The sequence below is a fragment of the Ptychodera flava genome, chromosome 1 (genome assembly GCF_041260155.1).
Source record: "Ptychodera flava strain L36383 chromosome 1, AS_Pfla_20210202, whole genome shotgun sequence".
Lineage (NCBI taxonomy): Eukaryota > Metazoa > Hemichordata > Enteropneusta > Ptychoderidae > Ptychodera > Ptychodera flava.
Window position 1 is genome coordinate 6,528,310 of NC_091928.1, and position 17,330 is coordinate 6,545,639.

Genomic DNA, 17,330 nt, shown 5'->3' on the forward strand with positions numbered 1-17,330 from the left:
TTATCGGTTGACTTCATGTTGCATGGGTCAGGCAGAGTTGCCTGATCAGTCGATGAGACAAGCCCGAAAGCCCTGCAACCAGAAAAAAATCAACCACATGCAACCGATTCTCCGAAATTGAGCTACTTTCTGGCGACCGATAAATCAACGAAATCACATTCTTTACCTACAACTATCTCACGTCTATCCGCTTGACATGTTCTGTAATTCAGCTCAAAACACACCCAGAGAAATGATCAACCCGGTGCGTCAACTTTCAAAACTTAATCACTGTATACGTTCTCCATGATAGTCAAAAACTGGCGCGAAAATTTCTTTGTCGTGATCAAAAAATTGGCGCGAAAATATCACTGAAATGTTTAAGTAGATATCTGGTTTCCCATTTCATTGTACCAGCTGTTTATTGTTCAGGTCACCGACTAGCTCAGTCTTTATCATCGTGAACAATTTGTATGACTATTAATTCAATGCCCCTTCCCCCTTTGTCCTCATTAAATCTCTCCTTTGCGTTTTCATTGTCTTCAGCCATGAAGCGACCTTCCAATTTTCCAAGGATTTCGTCGACCCATCTTTTCCCATTAGGACTTCAAATATGATATATTACTTCGGAAGTGGGCTAGTACAACGACTCAGGCGGTATATTTTTCGCTGTCACTCCTCAATCCGGTTTCATTACTAAACCCTTAATCTATTAATCCGTTGACGCGGGACTGGTCTTCTACCAGACAAAGCTCTCATCCCTTAATTTATTTGTTTTTTTGTGTGTTTTTAAAGAATAATTTGGTATATCTTTTACTGACCAATTTGCGATGGGTTCATTAAATCAAAGCATATGTTTGACCTTGTCTTGTTATTTTGCACAAAAATTGTACAGCAGTGTTTTTGTAGTATTTTCTCGGAAACGCTTTCCTGATATCTATATCTACAATTTAGGGAGACTTTTATTGTACTAAAGCTCCGGCTACATTTTTTAATTTTGGGACTTATGGCCGGTCTCATCATGGCTTAAAGATTGATACTGACAGATATAAGAAATGGTGGTAACCTGCTGTCGTCAGCAGACAACAGTGCGATATTTTGGCGCCAAAACATTTTCTGTTTTTTTCTGCACGGTATTTATCCTATGGGCCTGATCGTGGAGGGTGTAAAAATCACAAGGTGAGACAGTTTAAACGGATATTTTTGTACAATTTTACAGTTTTAGATTGATAATTAACGGCCAGGAAGGGTGTCTCAGTAGCAAGGGAGTTTTGTACTCCTGTATTCACAAACATCTCCGAGAAAATGTCCATAAACGTTAAGTGGAATAGAAACATGAACGCAAACATACAATATATACTCGTATTAATGGCCTGATGGGGAAACATGGCGCCTTAGAATGTTTGACTTCGCTTTTGACGAAATTTACGTCCTCTTCTAGTTTTCATTGTGTTGAGGATCAATGTATTTATTCAGTCAATATTTTGAATGTCAATTCCTGTCTCTAACGGCTACAATTACATTTCATTCAAAGCAATTATCAGAATGCTCAGAAAATAATATCCCCAAATATCACAATATGGACATTGTCAAGGAACAATTTACTTCCCGTCGTGGTCCGCTATATTAGTATTTTTGTTGAACAAGAGAGGACGACAACTTGATGGTCCTTTTGAAGTGGCTCATTGTCGGGATACAATGATTTCAGTGTATTTTGGGAGAGTCTGTGTCGTCAGGTTCTAATCTCGGCACAAAGTCAATTAGCTATAATATATTCTCCACTTTTTGTCGTCTGCGTCAATTTCGTTAGGCTAAGCTTTTTTGCGCGCGCGTGATGGACAAGATGATGTTGTAGGACTTATTTGACAAGAGGCAGTTTGCTTGAAAGCGACAGGTTAAGAGAGTTGATCATTCTCGAATTCAAATGTGTATCTCAGAGTATCAAAGAGTTCTCTGTTCTGGGAAGAGGTTTTCAGCAGTTATCTCTGAAGGGGTCATGTTGACAATCATATGGTTTACAATGTTGAGTGTTACATTACTCACATGAACCGGTGACAAAAAATAATCATCGGTGTCATTGTCTGTAGGTATTGAAAATTATGGCAAGAAATGGCTGGCGCACAAGAAGCAGACGACCAATTTTGTTTTATATTGGTCTGTGTCCCAGGTTGACAGTGTTGACTGGATAGTCTATTTCCTGTTAATGTGAGGATTTTACTTGGACGGGGCAATTACGAGAAGAATTATCACCAGTCCAGCTTAATAAGCAGCACTCATTTTGACATTTTCATCAGGGCGTATTACTCGAAAGCTTTTCCGTATTGCCGGTATCTTCAAACATGATGCATGCCCCACAGCCAAGATTTTGAGGCTTTACTTCGCTGGAAAGCGGGAGGCTCAGTCCGTCATATTGAGTCATTTTTTTAAAAAAAATCTTGTTGATGAGACGTATTTTCTCAAGCGCTAGAAAGTGGAGAGGGATCATGATATGGACGAGGCATTGTTGCCTCTACTTTTAAGCCCTAAACCCTCCGCAACACATCTGTTCTCCTACGCAATCCAACATGGCTGACAAGTCACATCGACTCGCAACATTTGGAAGTAAAACTTGGAATTTTGAAAAAATTCTGGACAATCTTTGCAACTGAATTATTAAAAAGCGTCATGACATCTCTTATTTTTTGTTAATCAAGAACGACGAGTGCTTGGTTATGTTAAAATAACGAACTAGCGCCGTTTAAAACGCCCTTCGAGTCGTCTGCCCGAAGCGAGTGGATGATCTGAATTCTATACCAACACCTCGTTCGTGCTAAGTCAGGATCGATTTCTTCACAGATTGTCATTTCAATTCTCAATTGACCAATGCATTCTTTATTCGTAGGGGTTTTTCAAATCGATTTTCCCCCTTAAAACAAAACGCCAGGGAAACTTAAAGTATTGACTGTGTGTAAGTCCGACTGCGTCAATGTTTTCGGAGAGGCAATTAATTCGAAAGTGAAACAATGGAACGTAAACGCCACTAAAGTTAATTTGAGACCGGCAGATTTGTACTGAAAAGAAGCTCCTTTAGTAAACATAGCAATTAGAGATTGTGGATTTTACACTTGTACTAAATGATCAATCTCTGTAGAGAAATACAAACGTACTTATAGGCGTTCATCAATTCTCCGGCCTTCAAGGGGTACTAGTGTCCATTGAGCTTGTTTAAGAGGCCGTTTGGTGATCTGTCAACACTCTTTAACTTCTCTCTCAAGATGTGATGCACGTGTCGCCTATACGGAAGCATTTCCTGCAAAACGCTCTACGCCCCCCCCCCCTCAAGTCTACCCTCAAAATATGCGCTTGCGTCGATGAAGACTTGGTCCGTACCGAGTTTGTCTCGATGTGAACAACTCAGTTACCTATAATGGGATAGTTACAGTTAGTAGTTGGACACAGTCAAGTTTCAATTCGGGAATTTTTGGACAAACAGTGGATGTTGACATTACAACCTTTCGCGCTAAAAAATAGCGCATTTCACGTCGCGTCAACTTACGGTCTCTTGTTTGGCCAGTCATATGTATTGAAACTGTTGTCAAAAAGGGATCGCATAATATCAAAAAAAGCATTCAATGAAATCGTGAAGTTTAAAAACCTGATGCGTTTCCGATACGACGAAAGCTCATACTGTGTGTACAGCTGATCACGTAAGGACAGACGACATTTTCAAAGTTATTAATTTTCTGAGAGTGAAAAGGAGAGTTATTACTTTGACAATCGCTGATGCTTGTTCTGCCAACGTTTTATATTTCACATTAATGTCGTAAATAATCTTTAAGAATTTTAGAAATCTAGAACGAACTTTTCATTTATATTTGTAGAAATTTTAAAACAGACTAAACTATGACAGTATTGTTAACTTTGCCTGCGTTTGTTTTTGTTAAAGGTATCATCGATCAATAGGGTTCTTCGTAATCTAGCGGCAGAGAAGAATGGTAGCATGCAGGAGCCGGTTTTCGATAAACTGCGCCTTCTGAACGGCCAGACATGGCCACGAACGGGGCACTGGTACGCCGCACCTCCACCGCCGATCCAGCACCCGGTCACCATCAGTAACGGTACCGCTTCAACCAATAGCAGTTCCACAGAGAGTTCACATTGCAGAAAAGACACAGGTAAGTTGGCATTGCAAATGTAAGCTTGGTTGTGATTGGATCTATGAATGTTTCTGTTTGACGTGAGAGTGTCGTTCGTCAATTACAAAGTTTGAACAGACGGGGAATTGGTTATAATCATAAATGTATGTTTGCGTGCTGACGAGCACAAACTATTCGGAAAGGGTCGGCTTCGAAGTTTGTTTGCGCGTGCGCGCGTAAAAAAGTTTGCGACCCTGTGGACATTGTAAAATTAGTTTAATAATCAAACCAGATATTCTCTGTCGTTCTTGTCTTTTTGTGGATGCATGCATTATACCTTCTACCATTCTTTTTAATACCTGTGTACATAACCCCTCGTTTCGGTAAGTTGTGGTAAAAGTGGGAGAGGGAAAAAAGAAAGAAAAAAAATAACTTTTCCCCCAGGGCGCCGCAGTCACCCGTATGGTTGTCTAAACTGTATTTGTGTCCCTTTACTTGAAACTCAATTAATTAAGCCGTATATTGCGGCGAAAGCGATGAATAGTAAAAAGATGTTAGTCAGTGTGAATGACGCTCGTGTGGTTTCGGCGATTCGGGTGACTGTAAATTTGCGCTATCGCCGTGAACTATTCCCTATACGTGATATTTTTTCAGACGTGCGCGTCATGCCTCGTTGAACCTGGTCGCTGCTTTCCGGAATGCCTACTTTGGCGCGAAATTCGAAGTTCCGAATGTTAGCACGTTGTCAAAAGGCGGTGATACACGCTTGGTCGCCTCTAGAAACATAGTTGGAGAAGTGCTCGCTCCACAGCTTCCGTGTGGTACATTATTCCCCGTGCAAGTACAACGCTTTGCATAATTCATGTGTCTTTTCTTTTGGCTACAATTATCCGACTCACATGTCTTTTAATAACCACGAATGGGTCATATATGTTACAGCAGTTTATGTTATGCAGTATCTTGCACATTTTATAATATTTCGCATTTCTGCCTGCTCTTTCTGTTGTCTGGACCATTCGTACCAGGCGCAACATGAAACTTTTCAAGAAACTTTGAGAGCCCGTGATTCTTTGGGGAAGGTGTACTTCACATTCTACACCGTGGTGGCATCTCTCTCTTTCTCACATATGGTCGAAACTTTTGTTCATCGCAGCTCCTAGGCCTCCATCGAAAAAAAAACCCGGACTCACGAATCGTGAAATTTGTGGCTATTTACGATCCAAAGGAACCCAATTAAACATGTCTTGATTGGGTTCATCTGAGCGTACATAGTCACCATTGATATCCCCAGCTCACGCTGGAAGAAATCTGGTAGCGAAGTTTATTTAGGAAATGAACACGATAGCTTTCAATCAGTCTGACAACCACGCCATAAGTTAAACACAATCGGGCTATTCAAGTATACTTTTTCATAGAATAGACGGAGAAACCGGATCCGAGCCCCCTCACAAAACATCCAAAATAATTTTACACGATATTGCAACTCTGTGAATGGGAATTAGTGACAATACAAAATGGTAGGACAATATTGTCAAGGGCCCAGAGTTATTTTAAATAGGCATATTGATATACAGAGGGCGAGAAATCAAAGTACAAAAACGTGATTATTACGTTAGAATTAATTAACGGTAAGAATACCAAGGTAATTTGATCTGAAACAATATTTGTGTTGGGTTGTGCATCCATTACAATGAAATGATTTCATTAAGCCGAAACTGACATGCCTGTCAACATCGAGTCTTCACTTTAATTAGTCGCTTAGAAGCTATTTAAGACGCTCATTCGAAGCAACTGGTCTTTCAAACGCGCAAAATGGAGCGATCAATATTCCATTCATTGAGATGAAGTGATTGGATGGTTAAAACGATGCACAGACTCGTCTATTTTTCGACCAAAACAAGCGTGTTAACAGCCGACACTTGACTGAAAAGCGTCCGTTTCAACATGTTTGCATTGAGGTTTTATTTGATTGCGTTTGTTATTTTTTTCGCATTTGTTGATTTATTCGTCGATAAAGAATCATCGAATCGTTGAGTATAATTTTTAGAACGTGTATTTGCAGGAAGAACGAATCTTTAGTTGTCTTGGACCAATGTTGACGCCAACTGAATGAACACAATAGTTTTCCCGAATTATTTTTTTTCTTATTCGGTAAATATGAAGTTACTTGATGTTCGCGCTAAGATGCTTCAGTGTGCGCATGTCTACAAGAAAGTTACCACCTTCGTTGATTAGGAAATACTGATTAAGTATAAAGTAGTTGACAGTGATTAAAGCGACCAGCAACAAAGCAGAAAAATTGTCATGGTATAGGTAGACGCCGTCAAATAATGATGGGAATAATGATGAGGTGCATTTATCGAATGAGAATACTGCATGATTTGTGATAGCGTTACACTGTTGAAAAAAACAGCGAACACCAATGAAATCTACATATTTCGGGAAACGAGCCGTTGTCGCGAGACAAAAACCTTACTTGCATTGTCAAATAGTCATGTTGAAAACATATCATTGGTGTATACTGTAGCGATGGAGTTTAATTTAACCAATCATAGTGCAAGAGAACGCTTGTCACAATCTGGTAGTGATTTCTCCCAAGTCTAGTTAAATTTACAGAGTCAAATAAATTAACTTACTCTACGGACACTGATTGACTGTGCACGATTACAATATACAGACATCAGTACTACCAGCTGGTACAACACCTCAATTAATTCGAGTAAAACACGTTTTTACTAAATATCAATACAAACCGGCCCTAATTAGAAATGTAAATGTGTAAATGTGTACATTTTGTGGGAATATACCAAATTCCAAGAAAGTCGGGTAACAGATGGCGCGATGATCAAATCCCTTGCAATGTGAAATATACACAAACGTCCTTAAAGATATTGACATTTGGATGAATTGACGCGATATTTGATGATTTGATGTTAGATTACATGATGCGCGGACAGGAGACATTCACTTACGCTGATGGCAAATCACTTTCAATAAATTGATACACTGGAAATGGACATGTAATAAACACCAAATAATTTATGCAATATACATATTTGCACACGCATGCCTGCTTGTTACTGCTTTGTGTGATGTGAATGGCGGAGTAACCGTTAGCCTAGGGACATTCGATGCAATACGGAGCATACACGATCAACCCGAGTACTTCATCGTTTTGTGTGTGCGAATTGGAATCACTCAAAGCGTATGAGCAAGTTCAAAATGGGCTCATCGGTTTGTGGTTTGTGTTAACACAGTGGCGCCTCAACCAGTGAAAATATTCTACGAAACCAATGAACGTCGTCAGCTTATTCTTCAAGCCAGGGTCAAAAATGTTACATTAAAAAATGATTTTATGCCTCCACTTTCTTTCACACACATCAATAGTTTTCTTTTTTATTGTGTATGCGAAATATGTTGTACATGTACACATGACTTGTAGTCAGTCACATTACACCTAACTGGTCCGCAAGACTGCACCGATAAATTTCACATTACATTGCATTCGCTCAGTGCAGGAATTTCACGGAAAATAGTCTCATTTCCCTGTCGTCTTTTCTCTATATGTTGATATTCCAAACTTGGTCTTTACCATGCCGATTTTCAAGCTTCTTTTTAATTGTCGAGTTTACTTTTAGACCCGTCTTTTGTTCCTATAACAAATTTCACCCATACAAATTTCACTCAACTGACAAGATATTTGCATTTATACAACGTACAGTGTAGTGAAATAACCGAGCTTTCACATGCGACATGGAAACGTGCAAAGGGGTGAAATATACATTCAGCATCGTTCATGGCCAGACACGTTGAGGAGATTTTTTCCCTCCACTGTCAGTTTGCCAGTGGATTTCTTTCGGCTGATCTCAAGGGCTGTAATTTGTTCGCACACTTAAACAACCAGAAGCGGAAATTTCTCACGACGACACTGTCTCCGTGTCACGGGAGATGAGAAATCGTTGCTGATAGACGGTTGAGTGATGAACTGTAATTTATTGAGGGGTAGGAGTAAGGACGAATTGCAAAACTAGCGTGTTTCTACTCGAGTGCATGGAGTGGACAAGGAACTTGAAGACAGCTCTCTCACAGTAATAGGCATTCTGACGTGCTCATTTCACACGTCAATTTTACGGCATCAGAGAGCAAGGGCCCCAAACCTATTACTCAACACTAGATTCATAAAAAAATCATACAACACGCGCTCATGACAACGCTACCCCGTAATTTCGGCTTCTTCCGATTGGCTGCGTTTTACGACGGTGACAGCCCCTGCATCAATCCACGGCAAGCCATGTAGGGATGACGTTTTGCCCCGACTCTTCCGTTCCTCACGAGGTCATGTACCAATGAAGGGGGACTATCCAGGTACCCAGGCATTTCTGTGATTATTCCCGGCAAATAAAATGCCACTCCGCAAGCCTCATTTCTCCAGGTAATGGCGCAATGACTATGCCATCGTTGTCCGCTCGCTGATATAATACACGCTACATGCATGGCTTACTATTCCCCGTACTGTTAATACTCGATATGGCTCTGGGATTTCCTGTCACACGTAGGAAATCTCTTCCCATAATAATGGTGATAATTAATTAAATAAAGAAAAATCGTGTCGTTAGTTTTAATTAACACACGCTTTAATTTTTTTATAAACTGTCCCGCCGTTGGTTAAGGGATATGATAACTCCCAAGGGGTACCTGTCCCTTTTAATTGCACACGTTACAGTCGTGAAATTTTAACACGTTCCGTGACCAAACTTTAGTAAACATATGTACACATCGTTGCATAGTATTTTAAAGGTTTGCCATGTGTAGGAAAAATTCAGGAAAAATTGTTGGTTAATTGGAATTTAAGGATTTAAAAATGAAATGAGAGAGAGGGGAAGGGGAGACCTGAAGACAGAGAGAGAGAGAGACAGAGACAGAGAGAGAGAGAGAGAGAGAGAGAGAGAGAGAGAGAGAGAGAGAGAGAGAGTCGTTATCTTTTGTGCAGCACTGAAGATTGGCAAGATAATAGACACCAGAAACTTATGACACACCTTCAGTACAAGACCTATCAATTGCCATGGAATTATTTAGTTTGTATGATATTCTTTTATTCTCAAAAACATCGCATCCACCAAACTGCATACCCAGATCTCATGCACATTCGGCTATCATGTGTTTACTGGGATAGAATCAACAAGGTTAAGGGTCAAATTTGTTGCCTGAAACAGAGCTGCGAAAGTCTGTTACTTCGGTCACGAATCGAGGAAATTCTCATTTCAGTATTGCGTCAACGGTTTGTTAACATGAAAGGGGGTTTTCGATGAATTGCGTTTGGCATTTAATTTGATTTTTGAAAGAGAAGTGAGTAATCTATTATGCTGCATACTGCAGTGTTCAGTAGAACAGAAAAACTTAAAACTTTTAGAGTGACAAGGTATAGAATACGTTACGCTGTATTGAAGGTAGTTTACTCGGTTTTAAATAGGTACACAATATCGTTTTATCTCGAAAAATATGGACCCCTTAATTTACCCAAAGAACAGTCTTTACATGGCTGTGTAAGAAATTTACAATGTCTTTATCAATGATAGGAACGCCGCGCCGCGCTTAGAAAGTATCGGCCGTTTTTCATTGTAATTTGCAGGGTTTTTTACATGTTTAGAGATTACTCAGACAGGAAACGTTCACATTTGAGACCAAAAGACTATTCTTTCGACGTTTTCAAACTCTTGTTTAATTGGTGCTTTGCACGCAGAGTACATGTTGAGTAATAATCGAGAGGGTAGGTTTATATACATCAGGAGTTCGACATTTGGCGTAAAAACAGAACTCGTTGCGGCGTTTAGAAGAGAGGCACCAATGGATCGGTTTTTTCTCTTCCTAAAAAGTTATCTGGTTTCTGTTTTTGAATTCTGATACGATAAAAATGACCAATAGGTGCGAAAAGAGGGCAGGTTCGACGGCGTTGGAAATCAACCAGGCCAACGTTAAGGGCAGATAATGATTCAAATGGTGTTTGATATTGGAGGTTTTTATTGGCCAGCAAATCGATTGGCGTTAATTGCGAAGGAGGGAAAACCCGGCGTAGTGTGTGTATATATTTCAACGATGATTTATCGCTTGGGTGAGGTGTCCCCGCTCGACTACTTCTCGCGCCTGTCAGCCCAGATGAGTGATGACCCTCACTACCGGAGATAATTACACAACACGTAATGGACAACCCCCGTGAAACAAACACAACCTGTTAGTGACTTTTACACTATAATAATCAGATCAGTGTAATGGAAAAATAGCCCCTGAAGAAAGGCTAAAAATATGCTCTTTTCTCGCTATCTATTTAGTTCAACCGGACTCCCTATTATCGTATGCAAAAAAGATCTTGGATCGATACACAACTTGCTTACAGTGGCTATCTTCTGCATTGCACTGACCCCCCATGGAAAGAAAGGAAATCACCATCATTCAATTTACAAGTCTTTTGAATTCCCACTCAGGCCTTTTTTCGGTTTTTAAAGTGTTGGTAATTGTACAGAGGTCTGAGAAGGCATGGGCCACTCAGAAAAAACCCATCGCTCGTTATTGTGAGCCCTTCTCTAAGACTTTACGTTTTTGAACATCATTGAACGCACTGGACAATAGCCAGCGACAAGCCGGCGCCTTCTACACGTCTATTGAATATTTTATACAGATCGACAGCTTAAAGATTCAAGCCTGTAAAAAAGAAGTCTACTTTAGACACAATGGACCAAAATGGCTCGGGGTTTGCTTCCTTTTAATAGCGGTTTGAAAAAGGCGTAAATCTATCCAAAATGAGCCCTATTCTCAAAGAAAATCTGGCTTGTAAAGTGCTAAAGTTGTACGCTTTCGATTTATCGCCAAGCGCCTTGAAAAGAATGGTCTGAAAGGTGGCGGCAGCGACAAATTTGAGCTTATCTGCACGCTGACTCCACCGTAGCGTGAACCAAAGTCAGGTCTCAGCCATTGTTAGGAGTGTTACACGGCCACCTAGCCCCCCAAGCTTGGAGTGACAGACACCTCTTTTCCTCAACTTTATCTGATTCTGTTGTTTTTCGTCTTTTCTTTCTGTGCAATCTCGATTTATCTACATCAAGGAAGCAAAGAAATGACTTGTGTAAGAGAGAGGGAGAGAAAATAACCCTTGTGGGCCTTTACGGTAAAGTTAGACTCTGACAACGAGTAAAAAGCCTGTCTGATTGCAGAGCAATGCGGGGGGATTTCAATGGAACGCCCGAGGCCCATTCGACGACATCTCGCATATTCTCTAAAGTTTGCATCACTCGTAAGATACCGTCGGCTGACGTCGTCAGCTAACTCGATCGGATAAAGAAGAGTTGCTGCTTGGATCGAAGGTGGGGCTCCGGCACCCATCTTTGAAATCGTCAGCTTCTTTAGAGCCATTTACGGGCGGTAGCAGATGTAATGTATGAAGTGGCGACCCGCTGCGCTCTTCTGTGCACGAATAACCGTCTTCCAAAGAACTGCCATTGATATTACCACTTTATTGTTGCTAGTTCCTTCGCGGCATTCAAACACTTAAAGGTAAACCTGAAGCAAGACCCATTGACCTAACGAGCAGACGATTGTGAGCAAACGACAGGCACATTTTTCCCGCTAAAACATATTTTGAAACCATGACTATTTTTTGACTGAAATAGTCTGGTACTTTTTCCCTTGCCATCGAGCTATTTCACAAAAATGTCAATAAGCGGGAAAACGGGTCTTCACCGATTAGCATGGACACGGCATTGAGTTGTAGACTGCGCATGTCATCAACCGAACTGAAAACCCCGGGAAAGGCAAATAATGTATGTTATTGACCATTTTCAGGAAGCGCGCCAGATAAAAATCTCTGTATCAAGGCTGCCTTCACTTTCGTTCTGGTTCCCCGGCTATCAGCCAATTTATCAACATTAAAATTCATATTGCATACTTGCACACCGGCGGCGGTTATTCTAATATTTGGAAGTAACACAAATCGGTTTTGTTAGTCAGACAAGACGGTACTATCATATTGCTTCTAAGTTCTGATGGGTTTCGAGCAAAGAGGAGAACTTTTAATTAATAGGACGTATTTTCTAATCTATCGGCTAAAGTAGCGTTCATTTGGGAACCACCCCGACTGATGAAATGGTCCGATTGACGTCATCACCGCATGCGCACTACAAACACTGACAGCGCATTCGAGCGTCTTCATCATTTTCCGTAACTTGTTTCACCTCCGCGCGTTTTCACTTTCATCTTGGGCACACTCAATTTTCAAAATTCTTCTTAAAATTCAAATCTCTAGACTCAATCCTGTAGAGATGAAAATATCAATATCCGAGTATAATGCTTTTTTCAAATAGGAATTGAGTAATAAGCATATCGTGAGCAAATAACGGTCTGAAGGAAATCGAGTTGTCACGGCGCGTGGTGACATAGGACAGGGCCGAGATGCAGCCAAACTTAATTTAGGAGTCAGTAAGTGGACAGGAAATTTGGATGGAATTAGCCGAACAATCAAATAATCGTTGTGGCATTATGGCGGTGCCTTTTTAATTATAATCACATCATATCGTTGCCATTTTCATCAAGAATACGGAGTACGGGTTCACCTTCTCGGGGATTTTTTTTTACCAATCCCACTGAATCATGCTCGCCTTTAAAGCTTCTATCCCGCCAATATTAATCTACAAACATTATGGCTCATCCCTTCATTTTTTTTTTCATTTTTCCCGATACGAGATCACAACAATAAAAATATCATTTTTTCATTTTAGCACTTCCGACTACATCAGATAACTTTGTTCTCACATCTTACAAAAATTCTAGGTTGCAAATATTTTTCCCCCCGACTTTTTCGAAATGTGAATAAAATGGCAACGTAGTCTTTATGATCACTGGATACGTTCCCGCCATAATATTTTTCTGTTGGACTTAACAACATTCTACCCAAAATTCCTGATTGCTTTCGGTTAGATTTTAATACTTCGAGATTTCGACATTATTGTGGGAGGCAAAGTCTTGCTTCGCGCAAAGTAACACATTTTCCGTTTATATTAATGAAAACGAAACACCCTTTTCGGATAAAACTGCTAGCTGCCGGGCCAAGCTTTGCGCGCGTAAGAAGTATACCAAGCGACACGACTACATTTTCCCGCGTCACGTGTTATAATGCATTCTTCTAACCCGCTGAAATGAGCATAACCATGGCGATGTCCATTCAATGTTATCTGTCATATTGATCAGTTGATTGCAGTTTTATCTCCAATACTCACATTATCAGATTAACCCATATCCTTCGGATCGAAAAGTTTTAGACAATGAGCCCCAGCTATTTCTTTTTCGCAAAGTGTTCATTATTTTTTTCTGGTTTTTACAAAGAATTTGAAAAGTTAAATCTGTGTCGGCCTGTCACTTTGAATTTCGAATAAAAGTTTATTGTTTCTTTATCGAAGAATTCGTGACACTTGTTCAATGTCAATTAACATTAATTACGCATTAAATAATCTCATGAATAAGTTTATGAATAATTAATCTATATTTTTAAGATGTTCTACTTTAGTCTGTGTCTCTTCATCAAAACTTTTCGCAATTTCCATCAAACGACCACATTCTCATGATTCTGTCTATTTTTTAATTTCCCGCCAATTCTGAATTCAAGTCACGTTTACGGCAAGTCATATAAATATTTATCGTATTAATTCGCAAACTAATTGCACAATTGAAAGGCAAATATTTGGCGTATCGCGGCGAGGAAAGAAAAATAAACAGCGTATCCCGAGCCAGATAAAAAAGTCGCTCACTTTTTCATAAGTGTCGAATAGGATATTGGGTATTGTATTTGAGTTTGCTGCCGTTGTGTTGTTACACCGCTCAGCTTCTGTTAATCAAGGAACAGCGAGTCTGCCCTGTACGGCCGCCCGCGCTACTAAGAGATGGGACTTTGTCGTATCCCGTATGATAGCCCTGTCGCATATTAACAGCGTCGAGCGGTTTGTCCAAACTGAATAAATCTGTTTGCCTATCGCAGCACAAAGAAAGTGAGAGTGATATTGCCGCCCGTTCTTGTAATTATTTGACAAATAAGGGTCGGCGGATATCCCCCTATTCTGCCTGGCTTAATAGGCGGGCTCGTTTCCCTGGCCTCACTGTCAACGCAAAAGCCAATATAAGCGCGCGATTTTGAAAGGCGAGGTAATTATGGAAAATGGCTCAAAATCAGGTTTTCGGCACGTCTGACCGGCTTACAATCGTAACGTGGATAATTGTAGCGTGGAGATTTTAATATATCTTTGGCAACAATAAGATTGATGTTCCGCTGTATCTCAGCCAGTGTAATAAATTCATCTGAAGAGAGGGCTCTGTGTTTTCAGACAAGCTTTACTTTACAACTGGCAACTCAAATACGCAATAAAAATATTCTCAGTGATCTCCGAAAGCCATCGAGGGAAGCGGCGCTGTCATTATTTCAAAGGGCTCAATTTGGAAAGCGTACCCTTAAAGTGGTTAGCGAACCTCCTCCCAGAAGACACGGCTATTAAGAAAGTAGCGTTGATGTTTGCGTTCTTGAAAACGAGCGATTTATTCTGTCCTTTGTGGAGTGCTCTGACTCGTTTCGAGGTTTTCATCGAGATTTTTAACCTCGATCAAGGGACTAAATATCTCTCATAAACACGTGACTGTTACAGTCATTCGGCTTTTTGAATTGAGAATACACACCTTTGGACAACTATGTTGTACGAATTTTGAGTGTCCAACCTACGCAATGAAATTATTTTTCATATTTTAAAGCCCAGTTAAATCCAAAACTGTCGCTTAATCGTTGTTTTCTTATTATTTTTGCCATATTTCGCCATTCGTTGATGACGTAGACTACATTTAAGTGATAATAAAAGGCGCGATTCTTCCAAACATGTGACTAGATCTTTTATTGTGAATTTTTTAATAAAAAGGGATTTTTTCACACTTTAAGATGGAAATTGAGTGTTTCCTGTGATAGAGTGAAAATAATGTGGGCACATCGGGCAGCGCAGTAACAACAATACCGTGTTGGCAGAGCCATATTGCCTTCTGCAACGAAATTTCGCAGCGCGATGAGCAAGTGTAGAAGATGTGACGTCATGCAGGGGGAACAACACGGTAGACACGGGGGAAAAATCAACGCGACTGGACTCGGGCATTGTTCCTGGCTCCTTTCCAGTTGGATGGCCGGTTTAACTTTTTATACCGATAACCGGGAATCAATACTGAGCTATCATATGGAACATCCTGGAAAGCCATAGAGAGATGGCGAAAAAGTGGAGAGATATTTCTTCGTGCATTCAGGTGGAAGAGAGGTTCCATACTTGTGAAATTAACAACTGTGAATATTGTCTAGTTTACTATGAGACCCGGCAAGCGAAAAAGCAAACTTCATCACGCGATGTCTATAGCATACTTGATTCATTGCCTATAAAGCAGGCAAAGGGCTTTTGTAGTTGGGCGGGTTCAATTTGAAAATTTCCCAAAATCAATTAGGCAAGTGTCAATTTCACGGGTTGTTTTCAAGTCTTGGCAGTTTGCGTTTGAAATTGTCACATGCAAAAAGCCACATCATTTCATCATGATAGTCAGCATTGTGATAAAAAAGATTAAAACACATAAACTGGAGATAAGTGCATGTGAAACTTTCCTCTGTTTTTTCTTCCATTTCCAATATCGTTGTACACGGCTGATTTCTATTCCCCTCAATTAACTCCAAACGCATTGCAATTGCTTTGCAATTCACAGTCGAAAACGAAAAAAGAAAATTTCCGGACTGGTGTTGGTTCGTAATGCTACAGCAAAGCAAACATTTCACCTACGCAGTGCTGAAATATACATCGTAGAAAACAACGTTGTGCTGTATATGTCCATGACAAAATAATTGTTTTTACATTTTCTTTGAATTCAAGCGATAAACTAAGCTTAAAATTAGTAAGAAAAAGAAGATTCATTTCTAGGATGCTATTGGTTATCTGAGTCTAAAATGAGAAGCTGGAAATCAAATCGAATTTGAAAAAAAACCTGCAATGATGACGTTGCTTATGTATTCAATAACTTTTAATCGTGTATATTATCGAATGGCTTGGAACCCGACCACGTTTCGACGTGAGAAGGACATTTGTGAGGGGCATATCCTGTCAACCATGAAGGAACTCGGGGGTCAAGGGTAGCCTTTATCGAGTATGATGTCAAAACGCATAACGTTGTCAAAAATTTATTAACTTTACATCAACTCTCAGAGTGTTGTTCATATATGTTCAACAACATTCAATATATCAGCACTGAGCCTGGGCCACAGCTCACTTGGCCAAGAGCGCATGCGTGGCGGAGATCAAAGGGACGCCGAGTGCTGTCACCCTCCACCAATATTTAGATCCGTATTCCATGGCGAAAAAAATACAGCGGAATGTTAGACACATTTCTTGCTGCAAGTAGAATGCCTTGCTGCCTTCTCTGAGAAAGCCGCGCAATTTTTGGGGGCCAACTATAAATCGTCAAGCCGGGCAACGGATACTTTCTATCATCATTTTGGTGTTCAAAAACTTCTAACATTTTTGCACCCTGGCTGGACTTGATAATGATTTGAACAAGAGTATAAATCGCAAAAACTTTAATTATCAGGATTTTAAAACTTCATACCCATTCACAGCTGTCATCGGGTTTTTTTCATAACCCCTCTTCTTTATTAACGTGTCGTGTCTTAGCCAGCGCGACAATTTCACACATCCACAACGCCTGGAGCAACAAACTTGAGAAGTCGTTCTCAGTAACCCTAGTGGCTATACTAGTCCACGCTCTGCCAGCATTCTCCGAATAGCAAAAATTTTCAATTTCAGTTTAGTTACTAAAAGAAGCCTGTGTACGCGACGAGTGGGGCGATATGCCCGCGGGCCATAGACGACTTTTTCATCACTAACAGCGCGTTTAATAAGCGGGTCCCGACACTTCGGATCGTTTTTAATAATGGTAACATTACTTTGTAAAGTTTATGGCAAGAAATATCCCTCCCACCAATTGGTCACAAACGTTAGCCAACTAAGAGAAATAGGTCGATGAACTTTGGTTCAGGATTAATTTCTTCAAACTATTAATCGGATCAGCCATCTATCAATCTATCAATGAAACCATACGTCTCTCTTATAGTACCTATCTATCTATCGATACATCGAACGATCAATCGATCTATTCTCTATGTGTGTATTTATATCAGTTTATCGATTATTA

The 17,330-nt window shown here is 40.2% G+C and overlaps 1 protein-coding gene across 18 annotated transcripts in view; it reads left to right on the forward strand.

Moving 5' to 3' along the window:
* The window catches only part of LOC139126295 (paired box protein Pax-6-like), a 115,963-nt gene that overhangs the window by 79,698 nt on the left and 18,935 nt on the right, over positions 1-17,330 (forward strand). For all 18 annotated transcript variants that reach the window (XM_070692790.1, XM_070692917.1, XM_070693156.1 and 15 more), the window contains one exon: positions 3,905-4,133. In XM_070692790.1, the coding sequence (XP_070548891.1) occupies positions 3,905-4,133 (229 nt within the window). The remainder of the gene's footprint in view (positions 1-3,904; positions 4,134-17,330) is intronic.